Source organism: Aethalodelphis obliquidens, unplaced genomic scaffold, assembly GCF_003676395.1.
Source record: "Aethalodelphis obliquidens isolate GAN/ISIS:26980383/991018 unplaced genomic scaffold, ASM367639v1 scaffold15, whole genome shotgun sequence".
Lineage (NCBI taxonomy): Eukaryota > Metazoa > Chordata > Mammalia > Artiodactyla > Delphinidae > Aethalodelphis > Aethalodelphis obliquidens.
The window spans coordinates 9,257,990-9,278,549 of record NW_020837959.1 but is presented as its reverse complement, the minus strand read 5'-3'; the positions used below and the strand labels follow the sequence as shown (position 1 = coordinate 9,278,549).

The 20,560-nt window shown below is 37.4% G+C and overlaps 1 protein-coding gene across 1 annotated transcript in view; it reads left to right on the top strand.

Moving 5' to 3' along the window:
- ITGBL1 (integrin subunit beta like 1) overlaps nt 1-20,560 on the top strand; it is a 218,976-nt gene that overhangs the window by 179,392 nt on the left and 19,024 nt on the right. Inside the window, exon 8 of the mRNA XM_027115884.1 lies at nt 15,472-15,588. Within this exon, the coding sequence (XP_026971685.1) occupies nt 15,472-15,588 (117 nt within the window). The remainder of the gene's footprint in view (nt 1-15,471; nt 15,589-20,560) is intronic.

Below are 20,560 nucleotides of genomic sequence, written 5' to 3'. Positions count from 1 at the left end.
TAGTGATGACTAATCAAGCCTTCAGTGGTGGTTGTACATGGGGACTGAGGAAGTGGCAGACAATGCTTCTTAGAGGGGGTGACAATGATCAGTCTTAAAGCAGGAAGTATAGACTTGGGTGGGCTGATTTTCATGTGAGTGTCTATATGTGCACATGTATGTGTGTGCATGAGTGCAGATGCCAGTGTGTTTGGACCTCTTGGAAAGGGGAGGGGTAAACAAGGAATAAATGCAACTTAGCCTCAGGGGAGCTCATCTCTGTTTGGATTAAGGTGATCTGCCGTCACTTATCTTAGGGTTTCTCAATAGCAGCACTATTAATATTTTGGGCTGGATAATTCTTTGCTGTGGGGCTGTCCTGTGCTTTGTAGGGTGTTTAGCAGTGTTTCTGTTCGTTACTTATAGATGTCAGTAGCACCTCCAACCCATCATTACAGTCAGAAATATCTCCAGACATTGCCAAATGTCCCCTGGGGGGCAAAATTTCCCCAGGATGAGACACATTGCTGTATCTGCTTACAAGAAGTGAACTATTTCTGGGGAAAAGGCTATCATCCAGAGGCTCTGTAATCTTTCCATATGCAATTTCTGACATTCAGTCAGAGAAATAAGAAACAAAACCAAGGAGACAACAACAACCAATAGAAATACATGCATAAATGACCCATTTATTGGGATTATCAGATACAGATATTAGAGTCACTATGGAAAATATATTCAAGAAAAAAGATAGCAAGACAGGCTTCTAGACAATATCAAGTCTTTAGCACAGAGCTAAAATTAATATTGTTTTTGCTGGCTTTCACTCATGGTGGTTTGCTTCCTTGTGTGTACCTATTCGTTGGTCTTCAATTGTAAGCTTATAGATGGTTTATTCTAAACGCTAGAAAATCTTGAAGTGTAAATTCAGGACACTTTTCTTCAGTGAGGATTTGTGTTAGATTCTCCCAGGATATTACTGATCTTGGATCTCTTTAGCCTTCTTTCCAGAGTCCCCAATTTACTCAAGGAGTCTCAAATTCAACTTCTCCACTTTCATTGCTTGAAGTGCTGATGTAGGCTTTTACCCTCAGGACCTCTTTCATATGGGCTTATGGTAATTGCCCTTGTTCCAGCTCATAGTTTTTTTTTTTTTTAATAAATTTATTTATTTTCTTTATCTATTTTTGGCTGCATTGGGTCTTCATTGCTGCACGCGGGCTTTCTCTAGTTGCGGTGAGTGGGGACTACTCTTCATTGTGGTGCGCAGGCTTCTCATTGTGGTGGCTTGTCTTGTTGCGGAGCACGGGCTCTAGGCTCGTGGGCTTCAGTAGTTGTGGCTCTTGGGCTCTAGAGCACAGGCTCAGTAGTTGTGGCGCACAGGCTTAGTTGCTCTGCGGCATGTGGGATCTTCCCGGACCAGGGCTCGAACCTGCATTGGCAGGCAGATTCTTAACCACTGTGTCACCAAGGAAGTCCCCAGCTCATAGTTCTTGAAGAATTACATGACTTCCCATAAGCCTAGCAATGGAACAGACACTTTATTTTAGGTCCAATATTTTTTTGTTTTTCATATTGCTGGAAGCTAAAGCCTACATACTATGTACTTCATTGTAATATATCTTTTGTAATACTATTTCAAAAAGTGAAAGTTAATAAAAACTCATATTTAAAATCATATCTCCCCACCAAAGATAAATAAAATTTAAAATTAAGTGGAGGATAAACAAGAAACTTAGATTTGGAAGAGAATAAGTTTAGAATGTTTATTAACTATACTTCCCACACAGCAGTTGTCATTTGCTAGAAGAAAAAAAAAAGGAATATGCAAATTAAAATTCCCAGTGGAATTAATGCAGTTTCTCATTACATAACACATCATGGGCAAGCAATCAATCCTTCGGACTCTCAGGCAATCGGATGTATTTAAGCCAAAGATGTCTCAAGACAAGAGTAATCAGGGTTCCTCCAACACTGCTTTTTGTGTGATGTAGAGTTTATCATTGTTTAAAGCATCTGATCTCATAGGCTTTCTTTGTTTTCTTTTATTACCTCATTTCATTCCCTGAATAGCTTTTGCAGTAGCAATGTTAACTATTATTGCTATAAGTGATTGAATGGCCTATTTCTTTTGATACATCAGGTGAAAGCAGAAGTCATTTCACTGAAGAGCTGATATTGCAATTTCCTGTTCCTTCAAAAAAGACATTGCTTTTCAAGCAAGGGCATAAATGTTTTTGACCATTAGCAATTACATGTGATTTTGTTTTGTTTTGTTTTTATTATTTTATATTCACTCCTTTGATTTTATTGAAGATTTGAATAAGAGAGACACATAAGCACAGATTAACTCATAATATGAAGGGACCCAAAGTAAGATCAGGTTTTATTTCACACAAACTACTATTTCTCCTACATTTCCCTATAGTCAGGGAGATGTGAAGGTTTGCATGAAAGATCTGCATTTCCAATACCTTTATTTTCTGACCTTCTTTTCCGTTGCTAATACAAGCAGATAATCACAGGTATTTGAGAGTTCTTTTTCTTTTAGCACCCTCCTCCTTTCCTCTTTCCCTTAATTGGAGGCATATTTCTCTTTCTTCCTACATCTCTACACTACCATGTGATACTCTTATCAAAATGAAATGTTTCCTCTTATCTGGTAGTGTCCAAGAAACGTAGAGCACCCTCATCGATTTGGTCATCATTCAGTCTTTCTAGGTAGCTAAGATTAGCCATGAAGTCTCTATGGTATCTGCTATGACTAAGTATTTCATTATCTTGAAATAATGAAAAAGAAGGTCAAGCAATTTTTCTCATACGTCTTCCCCCAGTCTGAACTGTTTCCATGACTTTTAACTACTGTCTTTTTGCCTTTACAGGCAATATTCATTAGGATATACTTTGAGAATTTATCTGTATTTCCATCAGTCTGGATCACTTATGACCCTAGTAAGTTCCATTATTTGGAATTATGTTTCTATATTTAACTACTATTACTTTATAGCCAATGGTAGGAAGTGTTGGTCTTAGTTTCTCTAGAAAATGAATTGATTTGAAGGGAACCACAAGCAACTTTCTATTTGTGATGGAAGGCCATAATTTAAATATTTAGATATAAGTTATATAAATTAGTATGATTTTTATATTTGCATTGCATAGTAACAGTCTTTGAGAAAAATACTGCAAGCAATACCTTGGTAGCTGCCGTTAGAGTCTAACAAATTATACAACTTGACCAGACATATTTGGAACATTTAACTAGAAAACAAGACTGGTAGCTACAATTGGTGATTTATGAATCAAATTCTGTGAATACATCTGTGACGCTTTAGAGATCATTTAGTTCAATAGCTTAGTGTAACAATATGTGAGAAGAGAACAGATAGCAATTTCTGAAAAGCAAAAGTGACTAGTCCAGGCTAGATAGAACCACTTATTGAAAAATCAGCCTTTCCCCACTGTACTGTGATGTCACCTCTGTCATAAATAAAGTGACCTTATATTGCATGGGTCTCTTTCCAGTGTTTTTATTCTGTTCCATTTGTCTATTTGTCTAATATTTTACCAGCAATACACTCTTAAATGCTATAACTTTATAGTATGTGTTAAAATCTGGTATTGTAATTTCTCTACCCACTTTTCTCTGACAATAATGCTTTGGCTATTTTTGTCCCTCTGCATTTACATACCATTATGTTATCAAAATTATATCTTTTAAAAATTCTTGTCCTTTTTGTTTTTGCTATACAAAATAGAACTAATTTTTTTATATTAACCAGTTGTGTCTCATGACCTTGCTGAATTTACTTCTTAATTTTAATACTTCATATGTAGGTTTTTTGGATTTTCTACCAACATAATCATGCATACGTGAATAATGACAGTGTTATTTCTTCTTTCTTTATGCATCTTCTTTCTTTCTTTCTTTTGCTTTAGAGCACTTGATAAGAAGTCTGTACAATGTTGTTTAGAAATGGAGATAGTGGACATTCTTGTCTTGCTCCCAGTCTTGAGGGAAGTGTTTTCAATATTTTACTTCCAAATGTGATGTTTGCTGTAGATTTATTTTAGATTACCTTCATCAAAATTAGGAAGTTAGCTTCTATTCCTTTATTCTTTCCTCATGAAGGAGTGTTGAATATTATCAAATATACAGTGTGCATCTATTTAGATTATAATATGTTTTTTTTTCTGTGAATGTGGTGAGATATTTTGATGGATTTTTAAATGATTAAACCAACCCTCTAATCCTGGACTAAACACATTTGGAAATGATTTTTTGAAAATGTTGGATTTAAAGCTCGTGAGAGATATTAATCTGTAACATCCTTTTCCTGTAATGTCCTTGTGTGATTTTGTTGTCAAGGTTATTCTAGCATCGTGCAATTTAAGTTCTAGACTGACTTTTACAAAACATTATTTTAATTTTGTAGAGTTTTTTTTCATTTAGATTTCCCTATATTTACTTTCATTTTTCACTATTTTCTTTATTTTAATGTTTATGTTCTGGATGGATCATTTTCTTTTTGTGTGAAGAAATGTTTTCTTTAATATTTATTCTGATAAGGCTCTTCTAGTGACAACTTATTTTAGTTTTTGTTTGCCTGGAAGCGTTCTCATTTTGTAATCAAATTGGTAGGATATTTTTGTTAGGCATAGAATTCTAATTTGGCACTTTCTTTCAGGATTTTAAAGATGTCATTCCATTGCCATGTGATTTAAGCATTTATTTTGGTAATTCAGTTGTCAATCTTGTTTTTTTCCTTTGAAAGTAATACATCTTTTTATCTCTAACTATTTTTAAGATTTTCTCTTTGTCTTTCAGCAACTGACTATGCTGTGTGTCAGCGATGCTGTGTGGTTTTCTTTTTATTTATTCTCCTTAGGCTTTATGAAGCTTCTTGAATCCATAACTTAAATTCTTTGGGCATGTGTATTAGTTTGCTAGGGCTGCCATAACAAACTACCATGCACTGGGTGGCTTAAACAATAAAGATTTATTTCCTCTGGGCCTGGAGGCTGGAAGTCCAAGATCAAAATGTGAATAACCTGGATTTATTCTGAGGGTCTCTCTCCTTGGCTTGTAGATAGCCATCTTCTCTTTGTGTCTTCACATGGTCTCCCCTCTGTGTGTGTCTGTGTCCTAATCTTCTCTTCTCATAAAATCACTAGGATTGGGGCCCATTCTAATGACCTTACTTCACCTTAATTACCTCTCTAAAGATCTTATCCCCAAATATAGTCACATACTGAGGTACTGGAGATTAGGATTTCAACATGTGAATTGGTGGGGGTGGGGGGACACAATTCAGTCCATTACAGCACTATTGGAAGTGTCTTATCTATGACCTCTTAAAATATTACTTCTGCTTCATCCTGTCTTTTTTTCTGGGTACCCAACTAGATGCTTTGGATATTATTTCATGTCCAGTGTATTTCTTAAGCTTTTTTTATTCATTCTTTTTGTTTTCTATGCTTCAGTCTGGATATTTTTCCACTGACCTATCTTCCAGTTTACTAAGCCTCTTTTCTCCTGTGTCTAATTTGCCACTGACTCTCTTTATTCAATTTTTAATTTCAGTAACTGTATTTTTAAATTCAGAATTTCTACTTCATTTTTTATAGATGATTCTCTGAATAATTTCTCCATTTAGTAAAATAGTTTTTTGAATATATTAACCATAGTTATTTTAAAGTCCATTACTGACAATTCTAGTTTGGTCACCTGTATCATTTTTAGACCTTTTTGTATTGTCTATTTTTCTCTTTCCTTTTTAGTCATTCTGTCTTGTCTATTGATATAACTATTTTTTAATTGGGTATAAATATTGTTTAATAAAATTGGTAGAAATTTGTGAATGATGTTATCTTCCATGAAGAGATAATTTACTTTTTGTCTGGCAGACATATGTACAAAGGCAGATAACCTCAATCCAATCAGGCATTAAAATGATTTCTAAAGTGAAAACCTGGGATGTTTATGTTATGTTTATCAATGCCCTCCTTCTCAAAGGTCCCTGAGTTCCAAGTACTGTCTTTCCAGCCAGATGAAAAAACCAAAAGCTCTGTTTAGTTTATTCATCTTCTAGATGTTGCTTTCTGCTTAATGCTTTATCCTCTTGCCCTAAAAAGTTTCAGTCTTGACAAATGCATGAAGGGGATTATTTGTGTATTGGGTAGAACTCACTACCCTATGGTTCCTTTTTCTCTAGGATCTTGGCCACTTAAATCCAGGCTGCCTTAGGAGGCTTTGACTTATATATTGACGTTTTGCTAGTCAAAAATTATTTCTGAGGCTAGAGACAAAACGGACATAGGACTTTCAGGTGCCATAGGAGTTTGTTGAAAAATAATGTCAGAATAAAATACCTTTTAAAGAAGTAGCATTACTTAGTACAGAAACCGTAAGTTATCTGAAATACATTGTTGGCAGAGCAAAAAAGGAAGTAGACATTCATATTGAGGGAGAAACAGATTAGCTGTGAAAAAATGGTGTATTACTTCCAGTTATATAAAATTATAATATGTGGTTCTATTTGTGGAAGCCTTTTACTCTTCAAGTTATACATTTATTTATTTTTTTCTTAAAGTTTAAACACTATGCCACAAACAAATATCACAGTGGTACTTAGGAAATCCAAACAGTAATACTTAAAAAAAAATATTTCTGTTTTGGTGTCTTTAAAGTTACTTATTAAGTAGGTATTCCCAATTTTGAAAATTTTAAAATAGAAAGGTTTAGTTATTTTCTAAGATTATAGAGCATATAAGTGGTTGATATTAAATTCTATCTTAGGTCTTTCTGAATCCAGAGCACAAACTCTTAACTCTTATCAAAGACGGCCTTCTTGGCTTCAATTCCTTCAGTGATGGAAGCTTACTCCCTACCATGGCAGCACATTCCATAATGGACTACTCTGATGTGTATTATGTTATTTATTACAGTATATTAAACTCTGTTTCCCTGTAACTCTTACCTATTAATCCTGAATATGTTAACTGTGCTATAAAATGACAGAGTTAAAGCAAGTTCACTATAGCCTTAAATTTTAAGTTTATTGAATTTCTGACATTTTTGACTACATGATTCCCAGACTCTGCATATATTTGACATTGCTTTATTGAAAAAAATTGGCTTAAATCCTGAATATGACGTTAAAGGATATTTTCCAAAAGTGAATGTAAAACATGTGGCTAAGTGTATACATAATTATTGATAAGACTTTATTTTTTAAAAAACATTTAGCTGCATAGATAAGTTATGTTTAGAATTTTACTTGCATATTTTTAAAATTTTAAATATTTTTATTTTGAGATACTTTTGATCTTAGAAGATTTAAGAATAGTACAAAGAACTTTTTTTACATGAGCCATTTGAGGATAAGTTGCTCACATGGAGTTACAATAGCTTCAAATTTAAATGTACGTGTACTCATACATTCTGATATATGTATACATTTACATATATACTCAATGTTCTTTCTAATGTTTTATGATTTGGGAAAACTAATATTGGTAGATTCAGAAATAAAGACTAATTAAAAAATAAGTTATCAGGAGAAAATATTGCTTTATGGTGTATTTTTTCTTCATTTTAAAAGATTAGCTTGTTGTTGATGGAAATGTATTATTTATTGTTAGATGAATTTCATTGTTCAATTTGTAAAGTAAATTCTCTGATTATCCCTGATGTGGGAAGAAAGTCCACACTTGTTTCAAATCAATTTAATTAGCTCTCCTGAAATGTGCCTTAAGGAAGTGATATGTTCACTCACACTTTTGAATGTTTTAAAGTAACAAAACCAGCAAGAATTTAAAAGTGATTAAGGCCTGATTCTACCTTATCCCTTTTTTTCCCAAATATAGTTTATCTTCAAGAAACTTTCTATAGAAACGTTTCTCTGTATCAACTCTTTCACTGGTGAATAGCATTTGTTGTCTGTTTCTATCTTTGGCATTTGTCCCATAGAGTCTTTCATGGTGAATTACAATTGCATGTGTTTATTTATGCCCTATGGAATCAGTAATTCAATACCAGGCATAGGCCTGGATGTGATAGGATTTTTGTTTGCAGAATCCCAAAACCTTGTTTCTGAAGCAAGGTACTGCCCACTGTCCCGTGAATGGGTTTATCAGCCTCAAAGAATGAGATTCTTATTCTAATTTATATTGACTCATTCAGGATGGGCCACATTGATTAATTACTTAAGCTCCACATTTCCAACCTCATTCTTTCTCTGATTTTTTAACCTTGGGTCTATCGCATAGTTCCTGAGTTATATTGTTAAACACGTATGATATTGCTACCTAATTTATAAAATTTTTGTTAGAAATAAATGAATTGAGTAATTTTAGTTATTGTTATAGAAACTAATCTTAAGGTTGAAATAACGAGTTACTCTTACTTAGAGGTCTAATAGACTTCCTCTGTGAAGTTCTGCTCAATACCTTGGAAAACCTTTAGAGAAAAGTGAAGCCTGCTACTCCCATATCCCAGTTTCAATTTTAGACACTCTAAGGGCAAACAACAGAAAACTATATCAGTACAACATTTGCTTAAATGTCTTATTTCCTCACAAAGGTCTGTGATTGATTACTTTAATCCTTGTATACTAAGAAGACACAAACAGAAGGATTGACATTTATCCATGTTTTTAAAAAGTTACGAGCATCTCTTCCTTGGCTAGCAAATGTAGTGTCAAAGTGTGGCTTGAATTATAAGAAGTTTCACTGCTCATTTTGAAATGGAAGGTGAAAGTTGCCTCTTCACTTTCAAATGTCTGATTACTTTATTCTCACACACAAAATATTTGTACTTAGATGAAATGGTACAGAATATTATAGTTCTGAAGTGTTTAATTCTTTCTCATAGAAATTTCAAGGGAACTTTGGATGCATTTGGCAGGAGCTTTTCCTAGTACAATCAGGTTGCTATGGTAAACCTATTATTTTAGGCAAAGGAGGACTGTGTTAGTAAAGTGCTAATCTCTTTTCTGTTTTATGTGAGCCTCTAATTACTCTCCAAATATTGAGCATGTACTGCAAGTGTGGTTTTGCCCTTTTAAAAAGTGGAAGAAAATAAGGTTGTAGAGAGTGTACCTTCTGTTCCCAGGCTAGCAGGTGCATTTGATGATATGGTGTTCTTAAATAATCTCATTCTGGATCAGGAAATACAGTTGGTTTATTTTTGTAGAGAAATAGAATCAGAAAGTAAAGGAATGGATTTTATGTGAGTTACTGAAATTCAAGCCTCCCATTATGTTTTTTTAATTATAAAAATAGAAATAATAATATCTGTTATTTATGGACCCCTTACTGTGTGTCAGGTCCTGTCCTATGTACTTGATATGTATAATAATATTTAGCCTAACCAGAATCTTACGTGATCAGTGTCATTATTATCCCCATCCTGTAGCCGTAATAAATGAGGTTTAACTTAGTCTTCCAAAGAATCACATTTAAGATTGGATGTGCCAGGATTAAAATCCAGATTTATTTAAAATCAGAGCCCATTCTTTTAACTGAATCTTACGTTAAAATTTATTTTCTTTCTTCTTTGCCTGATTAACATTTAACAAACACTTTAAGACTCATTCCGAATTCACCTTTCCAGGAACCTTCTGTAACCCTATAGGGTGTGTGTGCTCATGTACTTTACCTGTATTCCCTCTACTATTAAAAGTTTTTAAATGTCTTTCTTAATTTTGTATCTTCAGGATAAACTAGATGAGCTGTAAACTGTGCTTTTTGTCCATGTTCTGACTTAAAGTTTTCCTGTATTTTGTAGAAGTGTCAAATTTGAAATGCTTAAGTAAAATCTGTTTTAATCAGAACTTCTACGTATCTGCTTTACTTCATTACCCTTCTTTGCTAGTGTATAATAGCCTTTAAATACAATTCATAGGGATTGCAATCCATTATAAAAGTATGTCTTTGGACTAACTTTTTGTATGTCCTTAAAGGTTAAGTTTATTAAAATTTACCTGGAGTGGGCAGACTCAGTGTAAATTTCAGTTAAGTTTTGGTTGGATGATATTGATGATGTTGACTGAATTAATTTCTTTTCAGACAGTTATTTCCATCCTTTTCATCCTGTTCCTGGATTGTCTTTTTAAAAATTACTTGGTTTATTTGCATTTTTGAATATATCTTTCTTTAGATTTTCCTCTCAATTTGTTATATATAACAGAGTACTTGCTAGTGCTAGACCTGCAAACTTCCATTATCCTTCATTCTTACTTATCAGAATACTAATTGGATAATCATTTGAGAATCCACAGTTACATCTCCATAACATTAAACTAATCATTGAAATACTACCATTTAGTAAATAAAGGAGAGGAGACTCAATTTCTTATATTTTTTCTTTCTGAATTTGTTTTTATTTTTTTAAGTGTTTTATTTTCACATCTTTATTGGAGTATAAATGTTTACAAAGTTTTGTTAGTTTCTGCTGCACAACAAAGTGAATCAGCTATATGTATACATGTATCCCCATATCCCCTCCCTCTTGAACCTCCCTTCCACCCTTCCTATCCCACCCCTCTAGGTCCTCACAAAGCATCGAGCTGATCTCCCTGTGCTATGCAGCAGCTTCCCACTAGCCATCCGTTTTACATTTGGTAGTGTACATATGTCACTACTGCTCTCTCACTTCATGCCAGCTTCCCCTTCGCCCCATGTGCCCTCAAGTCTGTTCTGTACATCTTTGTCTTTATTCCTGCCCTGCCACTATGTTCATCAGTACCGCTTTTCAAAATTCCATATATGCGCGTTAGCATAAGGTATTTGTTTTTCTCTTTCTGACTTACTTCACTCTGTATGACAGATTCTAGGTCCATCCACCTCACTACAAATAACTCAGTTTCGTTCCTTTTTATGGCTGAGTAATATTCCATTGTATATATGTGCCACATCTTCTTTATCCATTCATCCGATGATGGACATTTAGGATGCTTCCATGTCCTGGCTATTGTAAATAGTGCCACAATGAACATTGTGGTAAATGTATCTTTTTGAATTATGGTTTTCTCTGGGTATATGCCCGGTAGTGGGATTGCTGGGTCATATGGTAGTTCTATTTTTAGTATTTTAAGGAACCTCCATACTGTTCTCCATAGTGGCTGTATCAGTTTACATTCCCACCAACAGTGCAGGAGGGTTCCCTTTTCTCCACACCCCCTCCAGCATTTATTATTTGTAGACTTTTTGATGATGGCCATTCTGACCGGTGTGAGGTGATACCTCATTGTGGTTTTGATTTGCATTTCTCTAATGGTTACTAATGTTGAGCATCTTTTCATGTATTTGTTGGCCATCTGTATGTCTTCTTTGGAGAAATGTCTATTTAGGTCTTCTGCCCATTTTTGGATTGGGTTGTTTGTTGTTTTGATATTGAGCTGCATGAGCTGCTTGTATATTTTGGAGATTAATCCTTTGTCAGTTGTTTCGTTTGCAAATATTTTCTCCCATTCTGAGGCTTGTGTTTGCTACTACCTCAACAGAGAACTTTGCTGGCTGCTAACAGGTTACAAATCAGCCTGGACCATAAATAGATCACTATTTATGGTAGGGTTCTGGCATGTATTTATTTAGTATAAAGTGTGCATTCACTGATCTACTAACGGTGTGAACCAAGTACTGTGGGATCAGAGAGAAGGAACAGATCCTCCAGGTGACCAAACAGGGATGGCAAGGAAGGGTTTATAGAGGATTTCAGATTTAAGCTGGCTATTGAACACTAGGTTGAATTTTATAGAGAAAGTTATAGAGTGCATGGCAGAGAGAAGAAATGGAGCACAAAAACAAAGTCTCTGAACATGAGTGCACTGTGATTGTTGGGTATAAGCTTAGGAAGGTCAGTTGGATCTTGTGTAGAAAGCCCTGTTGAGAAATTTGATCTCTGCCTTAAAGGTCATGTGGGACCATCACGGGAAGGGGAGTTCCATCATCATAGCTATGTTTTAGGAAAGTAGATTTTATGAAATTTGAAATTGAAAGGAGAAGAATGGTTAATGAAAAGAAGGAAGGCATCAAGTATGTCATCAAGTTTTTTCAAGACTCAGTGACAGATTAAATGAATAGCGACCTTCTCCGGGATAAAAGAATGCAGGAAAAGGAGTAAGTTTGTGAATAAAGGTGATGAATTTGCTGTGGAACGTATTTCATTGATGTAACTGTGGAAAACACAAATGAAGGTATTCAGGTGATTGGAAACGCCTTTGCATTCCAGGGAGAAACGTCTTATTCTAAATTCAAGTTCTTCCATTAAAGCTCACGCTTTGTGTCAGTGTTACCAAACTATTTACATGTGATTATTATTTAGTGCATCTGTTCAATAAATATTGGTTTAAACATTATGAGGACACATGAGAAGTGCAGTTAATTCTGATGTTTTTGTGAAGATGAGTGATTAGGAGGGTGCAAGTGTCATGGATTTGGTGGAATTTACTTTGGATCTTAAAGGATGAGTGGAAATTCACCTGGCAGGTCTATGTCCTGGTAGTGAATGGAGTGAAGTTGTGAACTGAGACAGCAAAATAATGCCCTTTAAAATGTGGACCGCATGAAGAATATACTCTTCTTTACCTTTCTGTGTGTGACAGATTAGCCTTTCTTAATGCTTAATGCTTTGCCATCCCATCAGAATCTTCTGTATCCTAAAAACTAAATTAGAGCTACATACATAAAGTTAATTCAGCTAGTATTTGCCTTAACATATTTTTAAAACACCAACAGACACATGGCCTAAAAAATGAATTGCAAAATGGTTAATTATTGTCTGATATTTTAAACAGACGCTTGAATTACAATCTATCAGGAAAAAAAGGTACCTAGGACCATATGTTAACACTTTACTATCCAACTGTATAAAAGGCGGGGGGCGGATAAATTGGGAGATTGGGAGAAATAGAAGACCCTATCCAGAATGAAAACAGTGAAATGGAGATATTTAAACACATATGCCAGTAGTTAGTTCATCCTTTTCAAAGAAGCCAATAATACATATTCAGGGAACTTCCTGTATGCCTCAAAATGCTAATAAAATGGTCAGCATAAATACATATGCCCTCAAACTTAAAAAGTGTTGTTTCTTGGTAACTGGGAGTGGATTACCTGTCAGGAATGATGTGGGTGAAGTTTCCCACATCTGTCCACCATGGACTAGTTAACCATACAGGGCCACACTGCTGACCGTCCTATATTTTGCCTCTCTCCACAATCTGGATCGTTGTTGTCCTTCACACATCTCCCTATGAGAGAACCAGTGTGTTTATGCACAGCTGGGGATTAACCAGGGCTCAGAAAATCTGGGTTCTAGGACCAATACTGCTGACGTCTACTTTGCTGGCCTTAAGCACGTCATTTAGCCTCAGCATACTTGAGTTTCCTCATCTATTAAATAAACTGCAGAAAGTCATGGATCCTCCTGACATTTTATAGCAAATAAACACGTGCTGGTATATTTTTCCAGGGAGAGATCTGGGGTCTACCAGTCAGAGTTCTTTCTTTTCTTTTTTTTGCGGTACGCGGGCCTCTCACTGTTGTGGCCTCTCCCGTTGCGGAGCACAGGCTCCGGACACGCAGGCCCAGCGGCCACGGGCCCAGCTGCTCCACGGCACGCGGGATCCTCCCGGACCAGGGCATGCACCCGGGTCCCCTGCATCGGCAGGCGGACTCTCAACCACTGCGCCACCAGGGAAGCCCCACCAGTCAGAGTTCTTGATTGTGTACAACAGAAACCGAGGTCATTAACTGGGATGAAAAATCATTTTATTAGAAGAGTTTAGGCTCAGAACACAAGCTTGGACAATCAGCTCATGCAGCACCCCAGCGAAGCAAGGCACTGCTGAGAACCAGCCCCTGCAGCCGTCACGTTTAAACTTCAGCCTCTGTGTGCCGAGCTCTCCTACCCCTGGATGCTCACTGCTATGCTGTTGCACTTGGCATTCTGCCACAGCCCTGTGCCTTGCTTTCACCCTCATGAATCCAAGCCCCGGCCAAGAGCGTCTGGCGTGTCTCTGTTCCGTCTGCCGGTCCATAGGAAGAGGGGGTATCATTGGGGAAAGAGGAGGGGCTCTGACTCCGGCTGAACTTGGCACTGCCTCCAGGTTGGAGGAGAGATGGGTTGAAGGGTGGCCAGAACAACATTATCTATCGCCATATCTTTCACTGGATTCTCAAAGGGACCATAACCTCGCCATTTCTGCCACAAAAGATTATGAGTCACTGCGTTAGATTATGTTTAATTACAACTCTGAAATTATATGATTCTAAATACTAATTTTTCTTTCTTCCATCATATCCCAGCTCAGAATTTCTTTAACGAGATACAAATGCAGCAACAGAATGACTAACAACATTGCAGGGTCAGCCCTGAAGTATCTTATGATCATTTCAGTGGGTGTGTAATTATGATGGTTGGGATAATGACAGAGAGTAACAGATGTCTCGGAGTAGTCACTCAGCTGAATTTCTGGCAAACCAGTACCAATTCCTCAGAAAAAAGAAATGTACTTTCTGGTGCTGCATTATGAGTATATTAAGATACAATATAGCTTAATGTTTAGATGCACAAACTTTAAGTGTAATGAGAATGGGTATAAATTTTGAATCTGTCCCTTAAGAACTGGTTCACCAGGGAAAGTAACTTGGCCTCAGTATGTCTCCATTTCCTGTTTAGTAAAATGATAGTGATAATGCTAGTCAATGTGTGGTATTATGAAAACAAAATGACAGAATTGAAGGAATTATAGTGTTTGAGGCATAGTTACAGCTCCAGAAATAATAACAAATAACAAAAGACATAAAGATAAAGACTTAACTGTTTATAAACATAAAGATAAATAGTTAAGAATCCCCAAACTATGAACCAAACTCATTCCAAAACATGTTTATACTTTTCAACTTTAAATCAAGGATAATAGATATTTAGGACATGCACTCGGACATGTGTTCCATGTTGAAATGACTTCTATGAACTCAAAAATTGATGCCAAATCATCACTAAAATATCAGGTTGAAATGTACCTATGAACATTTTCTTTCTGATGTGGCAGACAGACCCACACTAAAAATAGTTTTTTAAATGACCACATTATGGCAAATTATGTCAAAATATATAAAATTGACTCAATTACGTTAAATGGTCTCATAAGTGGAATATGAAATACCCAGAGAGTTTAATAGTTGGATTATTCTTCAAAAGTGAATGAAACAAACAAAAAAATGAATGAAACAGAAAGTGGAAAGTAGAAGATGGGAACGACATGAGCCAGGAGTTGTCACTTCAGCTCCCACTGACCTCCTTGGCATTTGTGCTTGACCTTCAGCTTAACCTTAGGGAGGTAGGAAAAGGTATTTGCTGAGCTATTATCAGCCACAGACTAGAACTGGTCTAGGAAGTCTAATTGGATGCTTGCTTAATTTCAAAGCCTTCCTGATTCTGTGAGCCTCCTACTGAGTGCACTCTGCCTTTGTGTTTTGCAGGTAAGTGTGAGTGTGGCGAATGCACTTGCTACCCACCGGGAGGCGGCAGGGTATATGGCAAGACGTGTGAGTGTGACGATCGCCGCTGCGAAGACTTGGACGGCGTGGTCTGTGGAGGTGAGCAATTCTCAGAGCCCTCTGCTCCCTACGTGCAGCCTGCTTCACCTGGCCTTTCTTATCCTACTTCTCCTTCTTTTTTTAAAAAAATTCTGTTACAAAGAAGATAAACAAAAAGCAATACACAATTAGACCTAAAAGCAGTATACCGTTAGGTTGGTAAGGACCTTAGACTCTTGATTTAATCCACGTGTATGTATGTGACAGGATAAAGCATGCTACTGATAAAAGATGCTGGAGACTAAACCAAGTCCTCTGAAGACAGTGAAAGGGTTTGCTTCAACCAGTTTACAGTTTTGATTACTGATAAAAACGGATCGGGGAAGTAAGTATCACCTGAGACTTGGAAAATAAAGCAGTAAGACTATATTCCAAGTTAATTACACAATCACAAGAGATATACACTCAGTTTCCATGATGGCTCTGAGACCCCAAAACGAACTTACTGAAGTAATAAACAGTGCAAAGGAAGAATGAGGCAGATGAGGGTTGTCACGAAGGTTAACACAGCAGAAAGGAGAGTCCCAGGGGTAGAATGTTGCCAGTGTCCACCTGAGCTTCATCCAGGGGAGGGAAAGGGGGTTACGATGGTTCTAGTTCAGTCTTGCAAAGCTCCGTATTGTAGAGAGGGTGCATGCCGATTGCGGTTCCTTCTAGGTTTCCAGGACAATTGAGGTGAACTGGACATGGAATCACACTAAAATAATATAACTGTATCTCTTTAAGATAATTATCATAATGCAGTTGGGCACTATTATTGGGGGAAAAGCCCGCACATGTACGTACAAGTGATGGAAGGCTGGCACACCACCTATCTCTATCATCTCTCTGACCTCTATGTATATCTATCTAGCTACTCTCTCTCTAACCAACTATAAAACACTTGGAATTTGATCAAAAATATTTTCTTCTTTCCTTTCTCTGTGAGCCAAGAGAAAAGGCCCTTTTTAATAACTGTTGGGCTGGGTGGTTTCTCTCTCGCAGTTCCCATGACAGACATCCTCAGAGATAGTTCCTGCTTTTCTCATTTCACAAATGGAAAAGTGAATGAGGTTTGAGGTGTTAATGTCCCATCACTGAAAAGTGCCAGACTCAGGGTTGGAGCTGTGGAGTTCAGTTCACAGATCTCTCTCTAAACCACAATTTCCCCCAGAGTGATATCCCGCTGTTTTGACTTTATATCAATATTATTTTTAGTTTAGAGTCTCTTTTCACTCGTGTTAGTTATCAGACATATCTAAACAGATTATAGTCCTTTTTATTGTTGTTGTTAAGTACTTGACATTTTACAAACCTGTCATATCTACATACCCATTAAATGACCAGTCCCCCCTTCCCCCAGTGAATCTCTCTTTCTCTCTATCTTTGGGGAGGAAACCAAAGATGAAAGCAAATCTATATATCTGCTTGTTAGAAGAGATCAAATGTTTACTAGGTAAGTGAGAAAGCATCTCACAAAGGGATAATTTTTTAGACTGATTCTTGACTCTGCGTGTCTACACTCTGGATTTGTCCATCTACCCAGAGTCCTCTGTGTCCCAGAGGGCCATGACTCCCATTAGCCAAACTAGTAAAAGACCAATGTACAAACAAGAACACCAATTACTTGATATACAATCAGAAATATAATTGCCCCAGAGACTAGAATTTTTTTTTTTGTAGAGAAACTCTATGAGAAGTAAGAATCTGAGATAAGGATTTGGATGCAAGTCCTTGGAAAGGGGAAGGAATTTCTGGTAGGAGAGTGGGAAAGTGTGGCATGGAGGAGGGGGCAGCCGATTAAGACTGTGCTGTCAACCCAGTTACTGCTGTGGTCAACTGGAGCTTCATCCCAGCACAGAGGATGGAACTCTAGGAGCCCGAGTAAAACACGCAATTCTTACATCATCAGTCATTGGTTGAGGAATGCTTCTAGGAGACGTTAACTGCCAGGCCACATCCAGCATGCCTCACAGGTACGGGATCAGAGCAGGCTTCTGCGGCTGGAGAAAACCTCGGGGCAGAGAACCCAGGGGGTGCCAAGTGAAAGTCATCATAACAGAAAGGATGACGTTGCCGGGGGATCCCTGCAGAATACACATGCGGAAGGACCGCAGCTCTCACGCCGGGTGGTCTATCCTCTCTGGATAGTGCAGATTCTTATTCTTTACCACTGGCTAGATTTTCCTACCGACAATCCATCCTCTCTTTGATTGGATACAGGATGTGGCACAGTAGCCTAGGCAGTAGCCGGAGACAGGCTAATGTATCTTATCCTCCTGGTAGAGCCTTGGCTACGATTTGGGAGATCCTTGCTTACACATTTAGAGATTAATTCTTAGATGGTTGATCTTCCCAAATATAGATGATATTGGAACATAATTATCAGAGCACAAACGTGTTTTCAAAGTTGGGAAAAACTTTGCTGCTTCTCCTGCGTCAGCTAGCAGCCAACAAATATTAGTACAATAGTAATCAGATAAGCAAAGCATCTTTGATCTCTATAATTGGATGGATTCTCTTGGTGTTTCTTCTTAAATTTTAGCAACCAGCTCTAGGAAATCACCTATGCATTTTAATTTCGTATTTTAGATTGTATTAAAGACATTTTACCGACCGAAAGATCTTGGAACATTTTTCAAGTAGGTAAAGGAAACACACCTTGGAAATTTTTCTTGAAAATATTTTGTGTTGTTATTCTTAAATTTCACTTTGACATTCAGATAATGTCCTTGAGAGATTTAGGGTTAAGATAATACCAGTAATTTCTTTCTTTTTTTTTTTGGCTGCATTCGGTCTTCGTTTCTGCATGCGGGCTTTTCCTAGTTGCGGCGAGCGGGGGCTACTCTTCGATGCGGTGCATGGGCTTCTCATTGCGGTGGCTTCTCTTTGTTGCAGAGCCTCGGCTCTAGGCACGTGGGCTTCAGTAGTTGTGGCACGCGGGCTCAGTAGTTGTGGCTCGCGGGCTCTAGAGCGTGGGCTCAGTAGTTGCGGCACACGGGTTTAGCTGCTCTGCGGCATGTGGAATCTTCCCTGACCAGGGCTTGAACCCATGTCCCCTGCATTGGCAGGTAGATTCTTACCACTGCGCCACCAGGGAAGTCCAATACCAATAATTTAAAAGGTTGTCGATTGGCTTCACTTACCTTCTCCCGCTTCATCTGAGCTCTGCAGCCCAGTTGACAGCCTGGAGCCTTAAATTCTGCCACAGGTTCTGCACTAGGGCCTATGCACACATCTGTACACATTTCAGTGTGTAGGTTTTTGTGACTCTTTACTCTGATGGTCAGTCCTATTGCTTGGAGGGGGATAGTTCCAGGAAGGAGAGGGAGAGAGATGTCCCCCTCAGTGGTCAGCTCATGTGTATCTGAAGTGACATGTAGCTAGAAAAGCTGCCCATAGTGTACAGTCCACACTGATGCTCTGCTAGTGTTCCTCAACAAGATAAGTCTAGTCTTGGTATTCATGGTGGCTGCGGTCTATAAAGTTGTCTTGAACAGGGATTTGGCAAATACTGACTCACTGCTCCTGAGGGAAATACGAGCCTAGCTAGGTTCCTGCCTCTGTTTGCAGCATTTTTATCAACCAATCAATACATAACCTTGTTTTATGTGTGTGTCTATGTAAAGACATATTGTGTCACATGTAGTTGATTTATTAACATTGAACTCGGCCAACAGCCCTATAACTCACGCCTGAATGAAGATTATTTGGCTCACGGATTTTCTCCGTAAGGCACATCGCAGCCTTTTTTGCACTTAGGGACACTGGATAGCACTTCAGCACTGTACTTGGGAGCCATCTAAAAACATTGAAATCACCAACAAAAAGCACAAAAGTGCAAAATGTACAGCACCAAGTATATTGGGAAAAGGACACTTGTTTACAGTGTAAGAGCTGAACAAAGAAGGCAGAGTGTGACCTTCTTTGATCTTTGCTGGGAATGTGAACCTCAGGCAACTCAATTTTTTCACCATTTGGCCCGTGTTCTCAAATGACCTGGAAAGCTTCTTGAGTGTTGATTTCAGGGATACAAATAAATTTTAGCGAGTAGGCAAGTTATCAAATATGAAATCTTCGAATAGTGAAGATCAACTGTAATTCATGTTCTCACTGGAAACATCACCTCCCACGTGAGTTTTGCACTTGGCCTCCAGTACTCAAGGTACTGTGATTTTTAATTTCTCTATTTTCTGAGCACTGCTTTATGGAAGGAATTATTTGAGCCTTGGCTATTATAGCCTTGAATTTCATTTATGTCTCAGCTGCTCTCTGGACAGAAATTACAAGAAACATGCCATTAATTAACAAGTTTGAACGTAGATAATTTCAGTGTTAAAGTATATGACATAGTAAACCCGCTGATAAGGGGATCACAGGTTCCTTTCACAAACATTTATGTAAATGTACTTAACTATTTAGAAATGTAAATGGCAATATAGTACAGTAGTTAAGACTACGGACATGAGGCTTTCTTGGTTCCAACCTTGGTTCTGCCACTTACTCCCCATATGACCTGAGGCAATTTACATAACCCCCATTTCTCACCTGTAAAAGATGATTATAATATATGTCTCTTATAGGGTTATTGTGAGATTAAGTGAGTTAATGTGTATAAAGTACTTAGCACATGTGTTATATGTTATATACATTAGATATTATTATCATTAGTGTTATATACCTATAGAGAGAATGATAGACATAACCTCTCAGGTGGAATTTTATGCTGTGGATTCCAGTAAACTCTATGCGACACAGAACAGAGCTCCACGTTTGCTTGGTTATTCCTCTTGTAACCACAGTTTATTCAGAACTGTGACTGTCTTGTCTTCAGTTTTGGACGGCATAGATGAATTCTCCTGTCTGTTGTTTTTGCATGGTGCAGTTTCTATCCTCACACTTGCCACTGAGCTACCAAATCAAAGTGGCCATATGCATCTCAGAAGTATTTTTAGTGGCTCGTACTCAGCAGGGCACCTTCCATGGAGAAGCT